Source organism: Clarias gariepinus, chromosome 26 (assembly GCF_024256425.1).
Source record: "Clarias gariepinus isolate MV-2021 ecotype Netherlands chromosome 26, CGAR_prim_01v2, whole genome shotgun sequence".
NCBI lineage: Eukaryota > Metazoa > Chordata > Actinopteri > Siluriformes > Clariidae > Clarias > Clarias gariepinus.
This window is the reverse complement of record NC_071125.1, coordinates 12,989,661-13,010,025: the sequence shown is the minus strand read 5'-3', so window position 1 is coordinate 13,010,025 and position 20,365 is coordinate 12,989,661. Positions and strand designations below refer to the sequence as shown.

At 41.3% G+C, this 20,365-nt stretch overlaps 1 protein-coding gene across 1 annotated transcript; it reads right to left on the bottom strand.

The window, feature by feature from the left end:
- Positions 1-905: 905 nt before the first annotated feature.
- On the bottom strand, positions 906-20,365 carry ccr9b (chemokine (C-C motif) receptor 9b). Its single transcript, XM_053487922.1, has 4 exons — positions 20,329-20,365; positions 3,701-3,806; positions 3,409-3,461; positions 906-2,487 (listed from the first exon to the last, which is right to left on the bottom strand). The coding sequence occupies exons 3-4, from the start codon at positions 3,454-3,456 to the stop codon at positions 1,435-1,437; spliced, it is 1,101 nt and encodes a 366-aa protein (XP_053343897.1). The 5' UTR covers positions 3,457-3,461; positions 3,701-3,806; positions 20,329-20,365; the 3' UTR covers positions 906-1,434.

The window sequence follows — 20,365 nt, the reverse complement described above, 5'->3', positions numbered from 1 at the left end:
TAACAGGCCTCATATAAAGCTGCTCACCAAATCTTTCTTAAATATTAATTTGTTGCCAAATTCCTACAGTATCAACCACAGCATACTGAACAAATTAACGGCACAGTTGGTTTACATTACTGTAAGTTATGGCCACAAATGCTTGCTGCACCAATGTGCCACCACAAATCTTACATTTGAAAGTAAATGTTTTACTCAGCTGACAGGCAGTCAACTCAATGTCAGCGTGGAAGAGAAACCACATTCACAAGCTTCTCTCTAACCACAAAAAATACGTTAACAGGGTTAAAAACAGCATGTGGCTTTTGTATGTTAGAGGTGAAATCAATCTGAATTCTTTTTCTGTGACTAACTGGGCATGTAAAAAAAGGCAGCATAGACATGAAATATAATATTAATATGCTTTAATATATCCTTTGTATGGTAGCATTATTGGAACTAAATGTTTAAATTTAGTTCAAATAATGCTAACTAAGCTATAAAATGATTCTCAACATTAAGATGAGCATATACTATAGCTTTGGTGGTTTGTTAATTTTGAGACAGTTTACTCTCTGTCCAACCTGTCCCTTTTTTGGACATTTAAAGGCTTTAGTATCTACATAGTGTATAAAGCTATTTATATATTATAGCGCTACCAATTTTTTTTAATTCAGTCTATTTGTTGGCCTATTGATAAAATGTATGGCATGGTAAGACAGATATCTGTTGACATGCTTACTTATGACTAGACTACACATGATAGACAGGGTATGTTGCATTTATTTTAAGCAGCAGAATATACCTTTCGCCAAACATTAACAGTGAAACAACTGATAACAAGCTATACAAAAAAACACCATAAAAGAGTACGATTCCCTTGGTCAGAATTAACTGACTTTTTGAAATATGCTTTATTCGATGGTATAAATACAAAACATTATAAGCATTTATAAAAGTGTATTTACAAAATATACATTATTATGTATAGGACAACTTTAAATGCAATAATCAAAACAAAAGAAAGTTATGTGCAGCATAACTACAATTACTAAGAAAAGGAACTGGATTTTTATATTTTCATAAAGCTTAAATTCTTCCTGTACCAAAGCAAATTGAGCAAATAATTAAGTGTATTGGTTACATTGCTCATCATGCCAAGAGCCACTAATTGATTTCAGAAGCTCCATATCAGTGGACAGTACACATGAAGTAGTAGTGTAATGTGTAGTATTAAACAAGCAGTGACAATAGCCAAGGTTGTAAATGAAAAGGCCATTTCTTGCGGGACTTTTTTTATTTTTATTTAAGGATGCTAACATGTTATTTAAAGAACAGTGACATCTGAGTAGTGAGACTGAAAGGAAAATGCTACAGAATACATTTTTACATTGTGTACAATTGATAAGCTTTTAATTGAAATTAAATGGAAAAAGGTAACTCGTTAATAAAAGACTACAAAGACAGTGCTGGAGTGGTGTCTGTGTCAGACATGACAGATGGCCTCTTGGGAACTGACTGCACTTTGTTGATGCCTACATGCCCTGAGGTCAAGCACTGGCACAGATGAAGCAGATCCTTCCGAAAGCGCACCCCGATGAAAGCATACACAATGGGATTCAGGCAACAATGTGTGTAAGCCAGACTCTTCACAACCTGCCCAGCCACATCGAAGGTCTTTACAACATCACACTCTGTCATTGTGACATTATAAGCTTGTGTTGCCTCTACAACCAAATGCCCATTGTACGGCAACTGAGAGAGGACAAATGCTGCCACCACAACAAAGATGACCTTTAGTGCTTTGTGTTTTTCAAAGGTGCGAGCTTGTATCAAGGTTCGGATGATCACAGAATAGCATGCCACTATGACCAATAGAGGTAGGCAAAATCCTACTGAGATCTGCAGAGACAACACTAAGACTTTGGTAAGGTTTCTGTCCTCAGAGGGATAAACCAGACTGCAGAAGGATTCCTTTTCCTGTTTTGTTGTCACCTTAGCGAAAATAAACTCGGGGAGAGACAAAAGACAGGAGAACAGCCACACAAACAGGCAGGCCAGTTTGCTGTAGAACATCCTTCTGTTTTTAAAGTTGTGTGCCTGAGTTACGTGGACAATTGCTATATAACGGTCTATGCCAATGCAAGTAAGCAACAGCATGCTAGCAAAGAAATTGATCTTGTAGACAGCACGGACTCCCTTGCAGACACTGTTACTAAACACCCAGCCCTGGGTGGCATCAGTGGCCCAGAATGGGAGTGTACCCAGGAAGAGCAGATCAGCTATTGACAGGTTAAGCAAATAGACATCAGTCATGGTTTTAAGTCGGTTTCGTACAGTAGTGTAGATCCACACAACAAGTAAGTTGCCTACAGCTCCCACTGCAAAGATGATCCAGTAAAGAGGGGGTTCATATGAGCCACGGAACTCTCGAACCCAACTTTTTTCACAAATACCACTGTCTGGTGGTAAATAGTCTTCCTCACTGTCTGTTGTAACATTATTTTCCTGAAAATAAATAGATGACATATTACTGCAAAACAAAACTCTTTATAATCAGGCAGAGCTAAATAAAAAACAGCATAAGAAAGACTATTAATCATCTTTTGTATTTTGAAGTAATGGCACTACTGTAAGTAATGTTTGGTGAACTAATGTAGATGATGCCTAATAAATAATTTTCATAATAATTTGGAGTTGGAAGCACTTCTGCACCACCTTATTTTTCTTTCTGCTGTCTCACACATTTAAAGTTTCACATGCTACCTTTCATGTTCCAAACATTCTGTTTTCTGTCTTTTGGGGTTTTGTATCTAACAACTGTCTCACACTGCATTAGAATAAGAGACACCTCTCCCTAAGAGTTGTTTTGCATTAAACCCAGGCAGCTCTGAACTCTAACTTTCCAAAACATTCTTAAGAGCTCAACACAGCTGCAGGTGCTGTATGTCATAAGCGGCAAAACCACACTAGAGCACCACATCCTCTTTCTGAGACGACCCCGGAGAGTGACATAACCAGCAGCTTATACACTTAAAGAATTGTGACTCCATGCACTGACACAGATACTAACTTAAGATAAAGATCTGTTTAACAGAAAAAAGAACTATGTTTTCATGATAGTTACAATGTTGTAACTTGATCTCCCAGTCAGAAATGTATTTATAAAAAACAAAACATAATTACACAAGCCTATATGTATTTACAAAGACACAAGAACACAAACAAAAGAAAACAAAACCAGCAATAGGAAAAGTCCTTTGCCTTAACCACCATATCTTAATACTAAACAAACTCGTTATTCAGTAATATTTGTTTGTTAACCTTCACAATACATATGCTGATATCCGTATTATGGCATAAATCCGTATTATGGCATAAAATTCAAAACAGTAAAAAACTATAACTGTGATTAAAAGAAATACTTACATAGACTGAAAACAAGGGATCCAATGTTGTTAAATCTCCATAATCCATAATTACTAATAAGGATGTACATACAAATTAGTTATTGATACATTAAAATGTAGTTTCATTAAAATCTATGCATATTAATAGTATAAAATAATAATAAAAAAATTGATTTCAGATTTTATACTACTTAAAACTACTGATAAATATATTTATTGTCTACTTACCCATACTTAGTTTAAGCAATACAGCAATATGCCTAAGAACATTGTTTAAAGTAAAATATGAAGCATTAAATTTATATACTTACAGTTTTATAAACCCTTGCCACTCTCAATTTGGATGAATTGTCAGGCACTAAGAGGCAGCTATGGAGTATTACATCTGCAAGTAAGACCTCATTATAAAGCATCTCACTGTGAACAGAGTCACATGATCTTGCTTCAACATCTTGCTTTGACAACGTCGTTATTACTACATGCACTGCACTAACTTGCTTTCTTGATATTTGCATACAGGTCCAAAGTAAAAGCAGTTTAAAAGTTTACATTCATACCATAAAAAACAATTTGACTACTTTTTTTATACCTCAATTACATTTATCTTATAAAATAACTGATTAATAGACTTTTTTTGTATTCATACAGTGATTTCTTTACTGACTAATACACTCCTTTATAGTCAAATTAAATTCAGTTACAGCTTTAAACACAACAAAATATTGGCAAATATTAAGGAAGGAAAATACTTATGCAAAGCACTAGTGTGAATCTCTTGCAGTGCAGATGTAACATGCTCGCATTTTTAACATGCTGTGAGCTTGACATTTTTCTGTCAGGTGTGTTAGTGCATATGATTTAGAACATGACGATGCTCCACTCCAGACTTCCTCATACAACACCACAGCTCCTCTCTCGGCACCCTGTCGTACGCCTTTAAATCTACAAAGACACAATGCAACCCTTTATTACCTTCTCTGTACTTCTCCACCAGCGTCCTCAAAGCAAATACTGCATCTGATGTACTCTTTCTGGGCATAAAACCATATTCGTGCCTACAAATGCTCACCTCTGACCTTAACCTAGCTTCCACTACTCTTTCCCACAGCTTCATTGTATGGCTCATTAGCTTTATGCCTTTGTCATTGCCACAGCTCTGCACATCTCTCTTACACTTCTCCTCCATTCTTCTGGAATCCTTTCACTCTCCAAGATCTTGTTAAACAAACTGGTTAGAAACTCTACTGCCACCTCTCCTAAGCACTTCCATACCTCCACAGGTATGTCATCAGGACCAACAGCCTTTCCACTCTTCATTCTCATCAACGCCCTTCTCACCTCACTTTTACCAATATTTGCTACTTCCTGCTCCACAATAGTCACCTCTTCACCTGGTTTCTTTCCACCTGGTCTCCTGGATGCACAGTTTTTCCACCTTTCTTCTCTGCATCATATCAACCAACTCTCTTGCCTTCCCTGTCATAGTCCCAACATTTAAAGTCCCTACTATCACTCCTAAACTCTTGCCTTTCCTTTTCTCTCTCTGCTTTCGAACACGCCTTCCTCCTCTCCTTTTTCGACCAACAGTAGCCCAATTTCCCAGGCTGCGACCGATACGGTATGGAAATGTTAAGGTATATGGTATATTTATATATATGGTATATTTGTTATTCGCATCATTGATTTGGCAAATGTTTTTATGTCGGATGCCCTTCCTGACACAACCCTCTGCATTTATCCAGACTTGGGACAGGCACAAGAAGACACTGGATTGCCCCCGTGGTTGCATTAAAGCAGTGATTATGTTTTTTTATGCAAACATAGTCTTCATTTTTAAGAAAAAAAAAATACAAAAAAAGCAGTGATTATGTTTTTTGTGTTTTTTTGTCTTAAAAATTAAAACTATGTCTTTATTTTAGGCCACATTGACGTTCAGTAACAGTAAAACAGCTAGTGATGCACTTAAAAAAATATTCTGTATGCATCTTAAATCGATCATTTAAATTCAGCCTTCATGGTCTACACAGTTAGCAAAGGCCACAAGCCTATGAAGATCACGTAGACAGCATCCTTTAAGAGGATGTGGTCCCCAAATTGGCAACACCTTTTTTCTTGCATCTGTTGTGTTTACTCCTGTTCCAGTTCCAGTTGTATGGGATGGGTGTAAAGTAGATTAAAAAAAAATTTAATGTATAAGGTAACTTCATAGGTATTTAGTTTGGGTAAATTTTAGATGTCTTATTACTTTTGTAAAAATCTGAATCAGAAAGAGTTTTATTGCCAAGTACGCTTGCACGTACAAGGAATTTGTTTTAGTGACAGAGCTTCCAGAACAAAACACAAATGACAAGACAAAACAGCACGACACAAAAAAAACAACAAAAAAAAAAACAGTGACAGTAACTGACAGTACTCTGGGTGCATGCATATCTGTGAAGATTGAAATCTGATATTTTTTCATTGCTACAGCACAGCATTCTGCTGCTGCATACTTGGTCTAGTCAGACTTAGAGCTAACGCATAGCATTGATAAATGCTGAGTCATTAAGAAATTCACTATGGTTAGAAAACATTTGTTTGTCTCTATCAATCGACTTAACTGTCAGGCGTGTCAGACGGCAAACTGTAACTTTTATCAAATGGGAAAGATATTCTATTTAAAACCTCTAAATGTAGGAATCATGTAATACAGCCTTAATGAGTATGCTTTCTAAATAATTGTAAAACTGCAATGTTGAGTATTCAGGACAACGTTCCCTCTAAACCAGGGGTGTTCAAATCTTTTAAGGACACTAATAAAACATCTGCAATTCTTAAATGTGTTCAAGAGCATATATCTGACAGGAACATACACAGTACACTAACAGATGTACAACATATGTATAACATAAGAGACTGTGATTCCCTCATTTAATCCTGATCAGGGTTGCTGTAGCCTATTTCGCTAACGGTGAGTGGGAAAGTAAATATGATAATCTATATAAATGAAGGAAAGGGTTTGTCTATACATTGATCAGAACTCACTCTTTCAATGATATCTTTATGTTTTCTACAGTACATTGGAGGACCCAAAACCTGTCTCAGACTTTTCTGTCTGTAAGTACTGTATGTATGTACTGTTTTTCCCACCCAGATTTTTGTTACAGCATCACACAAAGCTGGCTGAACAGAATTTAATGAAACTTTGCCAGTCTTTTAGGATTTGCCTAAAGTTTACATGGGCCATGGATGAAATCAAAATGTTGAGCAGAAGTGATATTATGAGCAAGTTAGATTATAAACTGCAAGTTTTTACAATGTACTTGTGCATGCTTCAAATTGTGACCGCTGGGCATAAATGGTGTGAAAATGAACTGGTTTGTTTGTTATGAACAAACTTTCTTAATATTAAAATAATATTTTTTATTTAATCTACTTTTTTATCTCATCCATGATTCACTCTCCGTTTGACAGTGTACTTCGCTGACGCTAAAAGACGTATACCATAGCGTAAACATGGAGTAAGATACTCAACCTTACAAAATTATTTTAATTTGTATGAATAAATTTCTGTAGGGAGAGAGTTGTGCCATACAGAAAGACAGTCAGACATGTACATGGACTTCAACCATAAATTATTATATTACTGATTACATTAAAGCTGATCAACTTATTTTTATCTTTAGCCTTTTAACTATTTCTTCCTACTTTTAAACTGTCAAGGATGGGCACCTAGGCTAGTAATGAATAAAGAAATGTCATTAGTTAATAATTAAAAGTAATAATAACATAATAATAATAATAATAATAATAATAATAATAATGTCATTAAACAATTGGATGTTTAAATTGTTCCCTAAATATTTAAAGGAATTTATTGAATTGCTATTTGCATTTAATGTCGTATAATATTTATGTATTACATGATTAAATACATTTTTTTAAAAATAATTAATAAGATCAATCTTTCTCATTGTGTAAAAATTGTTGACAAGTCTTTGACAGCATTAACAACTGTAACGGGGTGCTAGTGTGGGCTTTGGGTAATGAGAGATGTATGCAGAGGGATGAACATAAAGTCTTTTAATAAGGAAACCAACTCAACAGAGGGAGACTAACACACGACAGGCTAGACGTGGACTAACACACAACAGGCTAAACTAAACATAACAGAACCTACACAGAATTAAACTAGGAACAGAACCAACCAGGAGCTAGGGAAATGGCATGACACCAAGAACATGGAAATCTTCACACCCCTTTAACATAAACAGAAAGTCAACAGTATGCCCGACAATGAGCCACGGAACTAAAGACTATTTATAACCAAACTGATTTAGCTAACCTCGGTCAGGTGTGCTCCCATCACCTGATCGAGGTGCACTCTGGGAAATGAAGTTCCAGGAAAACAAAGAAAACACAAAAGAACACATAATGGAGTCCGGAAGTATGGCGCCCTCTGGTGGCTAACCGTGACAACAACGGGCTATGTTACATACACAGCAATCCTTATTTCATGACATTTTTGGCAATGTTTCACACATGGGATCTATATTTTTTCTTTTGTTTAACATTTACAAATATACAGTAAAAAACTTCACAAAGGGATAATTATAATTATTAGAGATCGTTTATTAGACTATATTAATCTTGACACGGCGTCTGCTGCCACATTAGATCAATCTCTCTGGGCTCCTTTGATCGGCTCCATTACCTAGTGCGGGTGGGGGCTGCAGTTCTGTCTGGTTTTGGTCCTGGTTGCTGATGCAGCGGGGGGCATGCTGGCCTGGGGCGTCTAGGTGTTCTCGGCGGGTGGGTTTCTTGGGGGGTCCAGCTCTGGGGCTGCGGTCCTGGCCTGGATGGGGCGCGGATGGCTCCTGGGCGGTGTTTTTTTTTTTTTGGCGGCCGCACGCGGCGCTGCTGGGGAGGCCCATGTCGGCGGACGTAGGTTGCCGGCCTGGCGGCCGTACCGCTCCGAGATAGGTCCGGGGGGGTGGTTTGGGGTCCTGGGGGAGCTCTGCCTCTGGGCTGGGGTTCCGGCTGGGCCTGGGGGGCGTGGGTCCTGGCTGGTGTGCTGCCGGGATGTGGGATGGTGCTTGCCCTGGTGCCCGGCCCTGGGCGGGGACCTTCGGTGGAGCTGGGGGCCTCTTCAGCTGGTGGGTATATTTCTACCATCTGCGAGTATCCACTTTGCAGGGGGGGTCCATTACAGGAGGAGGACAGGCCTAACTTGGGTGTCTATTGTTCCATGTAGTCTGGGAGTCGACTGAATGTGGGGGTGGGAGTAGTTTTTTTTTTTTTTTTTTTTCTCTGTTGTGGGGCCTGGTGGGCTGCCCCGGGCTCTGCGCTGGCCGGTGGGGCCGCTACCATGGGCCCTGGTTTAGATGGGCCTGGGCCCTCGGCCCTGGGCAGATTTTTGGCCAACGGGGGTGCCTATGGGGGTCAGTAGGGGAGCTGGTTCCAAAGGGGGGGTACTTGCCCCCTCTGATTATTTCCTCCCCATCCCCAATGCTTCCCTCCTCCCGCTCCATCACAACACCATACAGGTAGTGCTTTGGGGTGCGGGGGTGTTGCTGGGATGCAGGGAAGGTTTTCCTCCCCTGTCTCCTTGTGAACACCTGCATCTCAATTTTATATCACATCTTAGACACTCTCATCACTTACTGTCATGTTACACATACATATAGGGCCTTGGGGGTGGGCACACTGAATGGCGTCCAGAGGGCAGGCTGTTTAATCACACTGGTGTACAAACAGGTGCTCACACACACACTGTCTTTGCTGTTGCTTCAAAACAAAATGTTTATTTAAAAATATTTTATTATGTGTGCTGCTCAACAGGTTTTAGGATTTATGATTTACTGCGAATCATACAGATGTTGGTTGTGGCTGCAATTTCTCTGCTGTTGTGTCTTCTGTTGTTTTCTCTCTTTTTCTTCAGCAGGTACGGAAGCAGATTCTGTCTATATTCTACACTCACTTCGAGGCTGCAGCTAACAATGCTAATAGCGCTAACAAAGCTAATGCAAGCAGTGCTAACGGCTGCAGACAGGAAGACAATGCCAACACCAGAAACACATGCATCTCAGAGCATGATGTCAGGAGAGTCCTCAGGAGGGTGAACACCAGAAAAGCAGCAAGACCAGGTGGCATTCCATGTCGAGTCCTCAGTATAGTTTGCTATAATGAGCTATATGGTACCGGCACTCGCCATCCACGCACACACTTCATTAATGACAAACCATTATTTGGACAGTGGCATGCAGCTATACGAAGAAATCATGCAACTCACCAGAACAAAAAGCAAAGGGAGAGAGAAACCAATATTACTGCCCAAAAAACAGGTGCACATGCAAAAAGAGCGTCACCGCATGCTACTGAAACACACTTTTATCAAGCCACATAGAGTGACTCAATCACTTGGGTGCGAACAATTTCCTGACGCCGCTCAATGCCAATAGGCATGTCATCCCACGAGATCTACGTACACCAGTATTAGAAACAAAGAAAAAAAAACTTCTAATGATTTTCCATTCAACAATATTTTTATTTATATTAAACAGGGATATGACAGAGTAAACATGTGGTGTTTCGAACGACACTTTATAAACCTCTCACCTTCCACCCCTCCCACCCCCCCCCCCCATCATTAGAAGGTTTTTTTTCTTTGTTTCTAATACTGGTGTACGTAGATCTTGTTGGATGACATGCAAAGGACTGTTGAGTCTCCAAGCCAGCTTTACATGTCTAAGAAAGGCTAGACATCTGGCACATTTAAACAAGGAAAGAAAAGAAACAAAACCAGTCTGGGTTTTGTGTACAAAAAAAGGAAAAAGAGAACAAAAAATTAGGGAAAGAGAAAGAAAAAAAAACAAACAATTAAATATCTAAGGGATTAAAATATAAATGTATATGAAAAAAGCGAAGGAAGGTCCCTCAAACCTGTTAAAATATCAAGCCTGAATCACAGATTGAGTAATGTATCTTCTCCAGGGACAAACAGGACATAATATCTCTGAGCCACTGGGCGTGAATGGGTTACGTGGTATCCTTCAACTTGAATAAAAGAGGACGTCTGGCCAGGATTGTTGCAAAATACAATAAATGCTGTTTAGCTGGAGTTACAGGCTTATTTATTATAAGATATAAGATCTGGTTCAAGGTTGCATTTTAATATGTACGACAAGAGTCGAAAGACATCCTTCCAGAGTTTTTCAAAATTAGGGCATGTCCAGTACACATGAATAAGAGACGCCTCTCCGCTATTACATTTATCACAGTAAGGATCGGCATCTGATAAAAAATGAGAAAGCTTAAATTTGGAGAAATGAGCCTTGTGTATAACCTTAAACTGTAATAAAGAGTGGCGCGAGCGTGAGGAGGTTGAATTGGCAAGCTTGTGTATTGAATTCCATGTATCATTTGACAGTGTCAAATTTAGGTCTTTTTCCCAAGCAGTTTTAATTTGACTTAAGTGACTTTAGTGTAACTCAAACCCATTAATCCACCATAAATAGTGGATATTAGGACTTTATGCCCCGGGGACAAACAGATGAGATTATCTATAATATTTACATCAGGGAAATTTGGTATTGAAGAGCTAATGAAGTGTCTTACCGGCAAATATCTGAAAAAGTGAGATTTGGATAGGTTAAACATTCCAGAAAGCTGTTCAAATGATGCAAATCTATGAACAAACAGATCCTTGCAAAGCTTAATGCCCGTACTGTACCATTCCTGAAACACCAAATCATGTAAAGAAGGAGGAGATGATTGGAGACGATAGGACTGTATAAAGAAAGCCCAGAAAAACGCTGTACTTTCTGAACTGAGCCCATACTCTCAGTATATGTTTACTATAAGGGTATGCCTAATAACATAATTATTGATTGAGTTAATTGAGGGGATTGGGAGTTATCTCTATTTCCACCCAGGCAGGTCAATTAGGTTGGTTAGGAAAATATGCCCGAAAGATGACACATCAAACGTTTGCTGCCCAGTGGTAAAAAAAGGAAAATTGGTAAAGCCACGCCACTATCTCTTTTAGATCTTTAGAAGTAGGGACTTCAATCGAGCATGCTTACCTTACCAAAGGTAAGATCATATAATTGAATCTGATGCATTTGTACGATTTGAAAATAAAAACAGGTACAGACTGAAAAAGATATAAAACATTTAGAGTACTATATATGTAAAGAATACTCATTTGAATGGCATTAATGTAGCCCACCAGAGACATGGACAATGATAACCATTGCCCCAAACCCCTTTTTGTTTGGTTCAGCAACCTAATAAAGTTTTCTTTAAAATTATGTTTATCAGGGCCCAAGCACTATAGGGTGCCCAGGACCCTCCTGTCTTCCTAAGGATTTTTTCCTCACACATTTAAGCTTTTTGGGGGTCTTAACATGCTCAAAAACTCATAAAAATTTGGAGTTTTAGGTTGGAATCTGCTGCCATTAGGATGCCTGAGAGTCTGGGCCAAGGGCGTAGCGCGGGACTCTCAGTGGCCCTCACAAGATATTTTGCTGAATAGCTCATACACATTTTCATGTATGCACACAAAATTTTGTACACATTTAGAGCTCATTGAGCTGAACAACTTTTGCACCGCATGTCATGGGCTCAACTTGACAGGAAGTCAGTTATTTTGGGTCGTTCACAAAAATGCATCCGATAATTTTTTATATACTCCTCCTAGGGAATTTTTACGATCGCCACCAAACCGGGCTGATGTGATCTAAAGACACTGAGGATGCATAATTGTAAAGGGTTTTTTTTTTATATCTTTTTGATGCCTTAAACTTATGCTGAAAAGTGATTAATCATTTTCTGTGTGGTCTTATATTGATTGACATTATATTCAGTGACATGTTCAGTGACATCACATTGACTAACATCATAGTGTGATCCTTTTTTTTCAGCATCTGCGGGTTATTCTACACACATACACATTACAAATGTTAACACACATACACACACACATATTACAAATGTTAACACTCTCACACTTACACAGACACACACATGCACACTCACACACACACAAACACTTGTATATCACAAATGTTAACACACATTCACATCTCTTTCTCAACAAATACATCACAAACATATACACATACACACACACACATACTAACAAGTCACGTCTCACACATGCATCACACACATACTAACACACATCACAAATGTTAACACACAGACACACATAATACACGCACACAAACTTGTGTGACATTTACTCGTCATACACACACAAACACACACCTCTGTCTCTCTCTTTCACACACACTAACCCTCACATGTCACACACACACACATTAACGCACTCAACCCTACATTGAGGATGCAAAATTTGTATGTGGAGGATGTTGTATCCTGGGGTGGAGGATACCTGATACCCGACGACGGTAGTCCTTGATGAACTCGGGGTCGAGGATAAACCGGGCCGAAATCCAGGATCGCCCGAGGATGCAAATCCAGGATCCGGCGCACAGTGTAAGCAGGGCCACCGTCAATGATCTGGGTAGGAGAAGCAGGGTGGGTGGGGGGTTTACCATGGATAATGTAGTAAAGGGTTTGAGTTGTGATGTGTGAAAGCGCTGCAGGCAGCTGGAGCCGGTAGGTGACAGGGTTGATTTTGAGGTGAATGCGAGATGGGCCGATGAACTTGGATGATAGTTTCTTTGATTCGGTATGGAGGTAAAGATTTTTTTTGTTGATAGCCACACCTTGTCACCTACGTTGTACAACCATCCCGGAGGGTGTCGACAGCGATGTTCAGTGGCGTAACGGGTGTTGGCTTAGAGGATGGCTTGGTTGGCTTGGTTCCAGAGCCGCTGTCACCTGCGGACCAACTGTTGGGCCGACGGTACGTCAACCTCTGGTTCTTGGTGTTCGAACATCGAAGGCTGAAAACCGTGGCATACCTCAAGCAGACTGAGATTGGTGGCAGAGGTGACATGGAGATTGTGTGATAACTCAGCCCATAGGAGGTAGCGAGCCCAGGAGCACTGGCGATCAGCGACGAAGCATTTCAGATAGCGCTCCAGTTGTTGGTTGGCCCGCTTCGTCTGACCGTTGGTCTGGGGGTGGTACCCAGAAGATAGACTACAGGTGGAATTGATCAGACGGCAGAAGGCCTTCCAGAACCCGGCAGTGAACTGGGGCCCCCTGTCCAAGACGATGTCTTTAGGGAACCCATGCAGGCGGACTATGTGCTCTAATATCAGTTCCGCGGTCTTTTTGGCTGACGGGAGTCCGGTGAGGGTTACCAGGTGCCCAGCTTTGGAGAACCAATCGATGATGGTCATTAGTCCGGCAGGCCCGTGACGAAATCAACGGCAATGTGCGACCAGGGCCGACGAGGGACAAGGAGTGGCTGGAGTTCCCCCGGTGTCGGCTGGTTGGTGTCCTTTGCCCTGGCGCACACTGGGCATGCCTGGACGAACTCATTGATGTCCCGGGCCATGGAGGTCCACCAGAAAGTGCGCTGGACGAATTGAAGAGAGCGTCGGCCTCACTGCATGACTTCACTTCTCATGGTTTAAGGCATGTAGAGACGTCCAGGGGCGCACCTGCCGGTTCGTTCTCCGTTGTCTGTGCCTGGTGGACCCTCGTTTCCAAGTCCCAACGGAGAGGTGCAATGATTTTTGATGGAGGGAGGACAGGCGCGGGTTCCATCCGGGTGACGTCTTCCTCATGTTGCCAGGAGAGGGTGTCGTTCTTGGTGTTTTTAGACCCCGGGCGGTATGACAGGTGGAAATTAGAATTAAAAAAAAAACAGTGCCCACTGCGCCTGCCTCGGGTTGAGTTGTTTCAAGTTGCGGATGGTGATGAGGTTTTGGTGATCGGTCCAGATGATGAATGGCTCCCTGACGCCCTGGAGCCAGTGACGCCATTCCTCCAAAGCCCACTTTATGGCTTACGGTCCCCTACTCCGTATCCCTGCTGAGTGGTGTCAAATTTTTTGGAGAAGAAACTACAGAGATGTAGTTTCTGATCTGGACCTTGCTGGAAGAAAACAGCCCCAGCGCCCACATCTGAGGCGTCCACCTCCACAACGAATGGTTTGCTTGCATCTGGATGGAGAAGAATTGGAGCGGTGGTGAAGCAGTGACAACGTTTCTGGAAGGCAGAGATGGCGGTGGAGTTAAGGCTGAAAGGGCGAGATGATGGACAGGTCAGATCGGTCAGGGGTGCTGCAACCGTACTGTAGTCCCGGATAAAGTGACGGTAGAAGTTTGCAAACCCAAGAAACCGTTAAAGTTGCTTAAGGGTCTTGGGTAGGGGCCAATGACACACAACTTCAAATTTCTGCGGGTCCATGGCCACACCCTGGGGCGAGATGACAAAACCCAGGAACGTGGTGGAGCGCTCGTGAAAAGCACACTTCTCCAACTTACAGTACAGTTGATGGGCATGACCGCTTTGACATGTTGGATGTGTTTGTCAACTGTACGTGAGTAAATGAGGAAGAATGTTGGAAGGCGGCGGGGGCATTGCAGAGTCCAAATGAGATAAGACTTTCGTAGTGTCCAGTGGGTGTGATGAATGCCGTCTTCCACTCATCGTCCTCTCTGATGCGCACCAAGTTGTAGGTGCTCCGAAGGTCCAACTTTGTGCAAATGGTGGCACCAGAGAGGGCGTTCAGGGCAGAGTTGGTAAGAGGCAGCGGGTGTCGATTCTTAATGATGATGTTATTTAGCCCCTGATAGTCGACACATGGGCAAAGTTCACCTCCTTTCTTTTTCACAAAGAAGAACCCTGCAGCAGCGGGTGATGGGGAGGGCCTAATAGTACCTTGGCGGAGAGCATTCGACACATACTCCTCCATCGTCTGCGTCTCAGTGGCAGAGAGGGAGTAGAGATGGCTGCGAGGAGGTACGGAGCCCGGCGATGAGGCGGAAGATGGCTTTTGCAAAACACTTCAGCCAGGTCCCGGTAGATGGTGGGAATTGTGTTGGTGTCAATGTCGAAGAGCCGGTGCTTGTAAGCAGAGTTCGGGGCAGGTAGGCCCCCACTGGAGAATTCTATTCTGGGTCCAGGATATGAGGGTTATCGTGTTGAAGCAACCAGGGGTGTCCAAGGATGATGGGTGGTGATGAAATGGTGGTGAGATGAAGTTGGATCTGTTCTTGGTTTGCGTTGATGACTAATGTGATGGGTTGAGTCTAAGTGGTGATAAGGCTGGATGATAAGGGCTGACCGTCAACAGAAGTGATCTGAACCGGCTGGGATAACGCCTCGAGTTTTATCCCCAATTTTTTGGCATAGGCAGATTCAATGAAGTTGCCTGCGGCACCGGAATCGATGAACGCAGTACTTCTGACTCGTTTGTGGCCAAACTGGAGATATACTTGAACCGCGAGACGGGAGGTGTTGGTCGTGACTGGAGAGAGTTAGAGATGACCCGGTGAGCTGCCCTCATTCCTCACCGGGTCTGCGTGTTTCCCGGGCGAAGAGGACAGACGGTTCGATGGTGTGCGGACGACCCACAATATGCACAGAGCCCCTTCCAGGAATCGTGGAGGCGCGCCCTAATTGCATGGCTTCCCCAGCTCCCGTGTCAACCACGGCGGGTGGTGAAGAGCCAATAGTTCCAGTGACGGCGGTGGCGAAAGCAGGTCGAACTTTGGGTGCTGGAACATGAGAGAAAAGGGAGGAGGATCGTGATGTGGCATACGAAGGTGGTGGTGTGGCATGCGGCAGGGTTCGGGGGGCTGGCTTGGAACGAGAGAGCAGACGTTGGTCAATCCGGAGTGGCAGCTTGATAAGGCCTTCCAGCGTAGCAGGAACACGTCGGAACTAACATGGGCAACTCAATGACTGCGCAATGTGATGCGCCATTTTGCCTCTTTTTATGCTTCCTGTGTTGGCCGGGTCCTAGTGCCGGTCGCGGAGCGAGTGTGTATGACAAAATTGTAGTGGGATTCTTAAAATATCTCAAACAGGTCATCCGTGACAATGCCTTAAACTTAGCAGAAACATAGTTAATATCTTTCTGTGTGGCATTATATTAAATGACGTTATATTAAGTCATATTATATTGAGTGATGAGTTCAGTGACATCTCTTTCAGTGACATAGTGTAATGCTTTTTGTTCCAGCATCTGCGGCCTATTCTTCACACATACACATCACAAATGTTAACACTCACACACACACAGACATATACACACACACACTCATACATCACACACATACGCACATACATACACACAATCATATATCACACACAAACACACAAATCACAAATGTTAACACTCACACAATCACATCTCACTCACACATGCACGCTGAAAAAAAACACACACATAAATCACACAAATACACACTTACACCCTCACACACACATCATAGATTACCACAGACTCACACACCATACACATAACATTTACTTGTCACAAACAGATGAATTAGCCCAATATTTTTCATGGAACATCATTTATGAGGCATTAAAATACTGCTATAGCAGAGGACAGCTTATAGTCCAGCTTTGTGAATATTTTTGCTTCTAAAAGCTGTTTTAATTCTGCAGGTACTAGAGTATCTGTCAGCGGTAATTCACAAATACTTTGTTTAATTCTCAAGTTCACAAATAGACAACAGGGCTACTATGGCGTTATATTCCTGCCACAATTCTGAGTGCGTGGTTTGACATTTTGAGAGCAGACAAAGCACTCTATGCGCGTGCAATGTCTCCACTGCGCGTTCAACAGCTCGATTCTACGCATGCAGTTTCTCTCCTGCTCACTCAACATGTTCTCCGCGCACGCACGACTTCTCGAGTCTGTGCGCGCTTGACTCTGTCTGCACGTGCGTGCAACATGTCTTTTCTGTGCGCGCTCGACTCTGTCTGTACGCTTGCTCAACATTGTCCAGTGTTACAAAACTATTATTATTATATTATTATATATAATTATATACAAATGAAAAGAAATTATATTAGGGAAGCAATGTAAATGATGTTGTATTCATTTATATTATAAACAAATATTATAGTATTTATTATTAAATAATGAAGTATTAGTATATACCAGTTTCGTTTGTCCATTGTGTGTTTTTATTTACTTATCTAATTATCCATATACCTTATTGTTAGACTACATCGACTAAAATTCAAATTGGACAACTCGGTCGCTTTATTTACAATGCTTCCATTAAGCGGTCGATAGTAGTGCCACTTGATTGGAGGAAACACAGCCAATCAGAAGTAGTGTGTGGAGGTCTGTAATTGGCTGGTTTTGTGACAGTTTTGTAACGCTGGACAATGTTGAGCGAGCGTGCAGACAGAGTTGAGCGCGCACAGAATCAAGAAGTCGCGCGTGCGCGGAGAACACGTTAAGCGAGCAGGTAAGAAACTGCACGCTTAAAATCGAGCTTTTGAGCACGCAGTGGAGACATTGCACGCACATAGAGTGCTTTGTCTGCTCTCAAAATGTCAAATCACGCACTCAGAATTGTGGAAGGAATATAACGCCATAGGCTACATCCATCGGTCCACTTGGAGGGATGAAAGTATCCCTGTTGGAGGGCTTCTGAATGTATTCCTCCATTGCTTTACTTTCAGTTCAGTTCAAACTGCTCAGACTGCTCTGACCTACTTTACTTTCACTGCATAAAAAACTCCTCTATACACCACTGAATTTCGGGAGTATTTACAAGTACCACTGAGCGTATACATCAAATTCCACCTAACTAGGATACTTCCAGATTGATACCAATTCGGATGTAACCTGCTGAGGAATCCTTTCATGGTACAGCCATTTGTTGCCATGGCAAATAATCCACTCAAGGATTTTGTCAAGAGATATTCACACCTCAAGCCCCATTTGCATTTTACACCTTTGCCCAACTCTGCTCTTCCCTACTGGTTTCTTATCTTAACATTGATGTGTTTTTTTTTTATCAACCCTCCCAAAACCCTGACATCTATTGGGACATAACCCAGTCACTACTTTTTATTTAGCCCAACCCAAGCCCTCATAACTTAGTGACTTAGTGACCGCCCCCCCCCCCCCACACACACACACAATACTATATACCCCCCACATCTTTAAAAAAAATAACAATAGAATTGATAAAAAAAACTTTGTTATTAAAATCATACAAAACACTAAAAAAATATACAAATCAAAGTAAGAATAGGAAAGAATAATAAACATAAAATATTAAAAAAATTAACAAATGTGCATTTATGAAGGTGCAGTTAAAATAAAAGCAACACTAAAACAAACATGCACCAGTGCTTGTTAGATGTCCAAAATAAATGTCCTTCTAGCTGAATGTCTTCTCCCTCTAAATGTCCTTCATGGCATCCTCCTCATCGGACATCAGTTCCAGTATTGCAGTCTGCCACAGTTCTTTCTCTGCATCTGTGTAAACAACTCTACACCTGGACTCCAGCAACTGCAAATTACACCATACGTGAACCCTAAAAACACCCAGAGATGTACCGAACTTAATACATAGATGAATTTGTACACTTACTTATCTTTGTCAGTTTTTAGCCCCATGTTTTAATAGGGTCTCTTAGCTGAGACTTTCCTGGCTGAGACAAAAAGTATTTTCTCTGCAATTGTGGCGGTGTGTCTGGAAATAAAATTCCCTTTAACCAACCTTAAAAGACTGAAATACCGATTACGCCACCCAGGATTGGTTACCCGGAAAAAGATTAAGACACAATTCAATTCAATTAAATTCCAATTCAATTTTATTTGTATAGAGCTTTTAGCAATTGTCATTGCTTTACACAATCAAAAGAATTATTTAAGTTTGTATGAAATGTGAATGTGTATGAATCAAGATGGTCAGTTTGTCCCAGGTGAGCAAGCCGAGGGCGACAGTGGCAAGGAAAAACTCCTTGAGATGGTAATAGAAAAAAACCTTGAGAGGAACCAGACTCAACAGGGAACCCATTCTTATTTGGGTGAAACAGAAAGCAGTAAATGATCTGCATTTATACAGTGTGTTAGGTGGCAGGCAGGTCAGCTATAATAGCTGATGTTAATTAATGTTAATATGGAATCCAGGTAGTTATGGAAGACTCAGGTAGACTTGTAGGAAGTTCCAGTCCTGAACTATCGAACTGTCAAGTCCCCAGAGAAACAGTTGCCAACACCAGTCAAGGCCAGAACCATCTTCTAGGTAGAGAGAATCATCCCCAGACACCAGACGCATCCCAAAGAGACACACGGGCATCCATGTGAGGAGATCTCCAACCAGAAGCCGGGCACCTTGATGGGTCAGACAGGTCCGATCACAGGTTTGATTCTCTTGGTAAGAGAGGGGCATGGATGCAAAAGTAAATACATATTTTTATTTGTACAGAAAATTTCCAGATTAAACAATATCAATATAACGGTTTAAAATAGATCACTAAAACATCCCAGGCAAAGAAACAAACAAAGAAAAGAAATTGGAGCTGGGATCTTAACCATAGAGAGGCAGGCTAGGTACGGGACTACACTCCTGCCCGGTAATAAATGATCACACATGCATCAAACCACTCATACTAGTGAAAATGTAGTACCACTCCACACTTTGTAAACATAAGCACGCCACTCTGCAAGCAGCCAGCCTGCCTTCTCCCCATTACCAGCTGCTAAAAAGAAAACAAGTAAATAAACAAAAACAATTATTAATTACAAAAATAGTAATTAAAGGAAAAGGAAACGTAGCTGCAAAGCAACCTCCAAACTTGGAGGACAGATAAACTACATCAGTCGGCAAAAGTTTGTATTAGAGCACTGGCCGACAACACCAAGCAAAGCAGCACAAAAGAAACAAAATATATAAAACACGCCAGCCCAAGGCAGCAGAACAAGCAAAAAAGAGCTGCTGAAAAAGGCAAAGCAAAGAAAGAAACAAAAAGAAAAAGAAAAACAAAAATAACTGTCACAAGGACAAAAAACTAAAGTAAAACAAAACAAAGAGAAAAACAATAAAACTCTAACCTGGAACAAAACAGTCTACTGAAACAAAACAATCCGC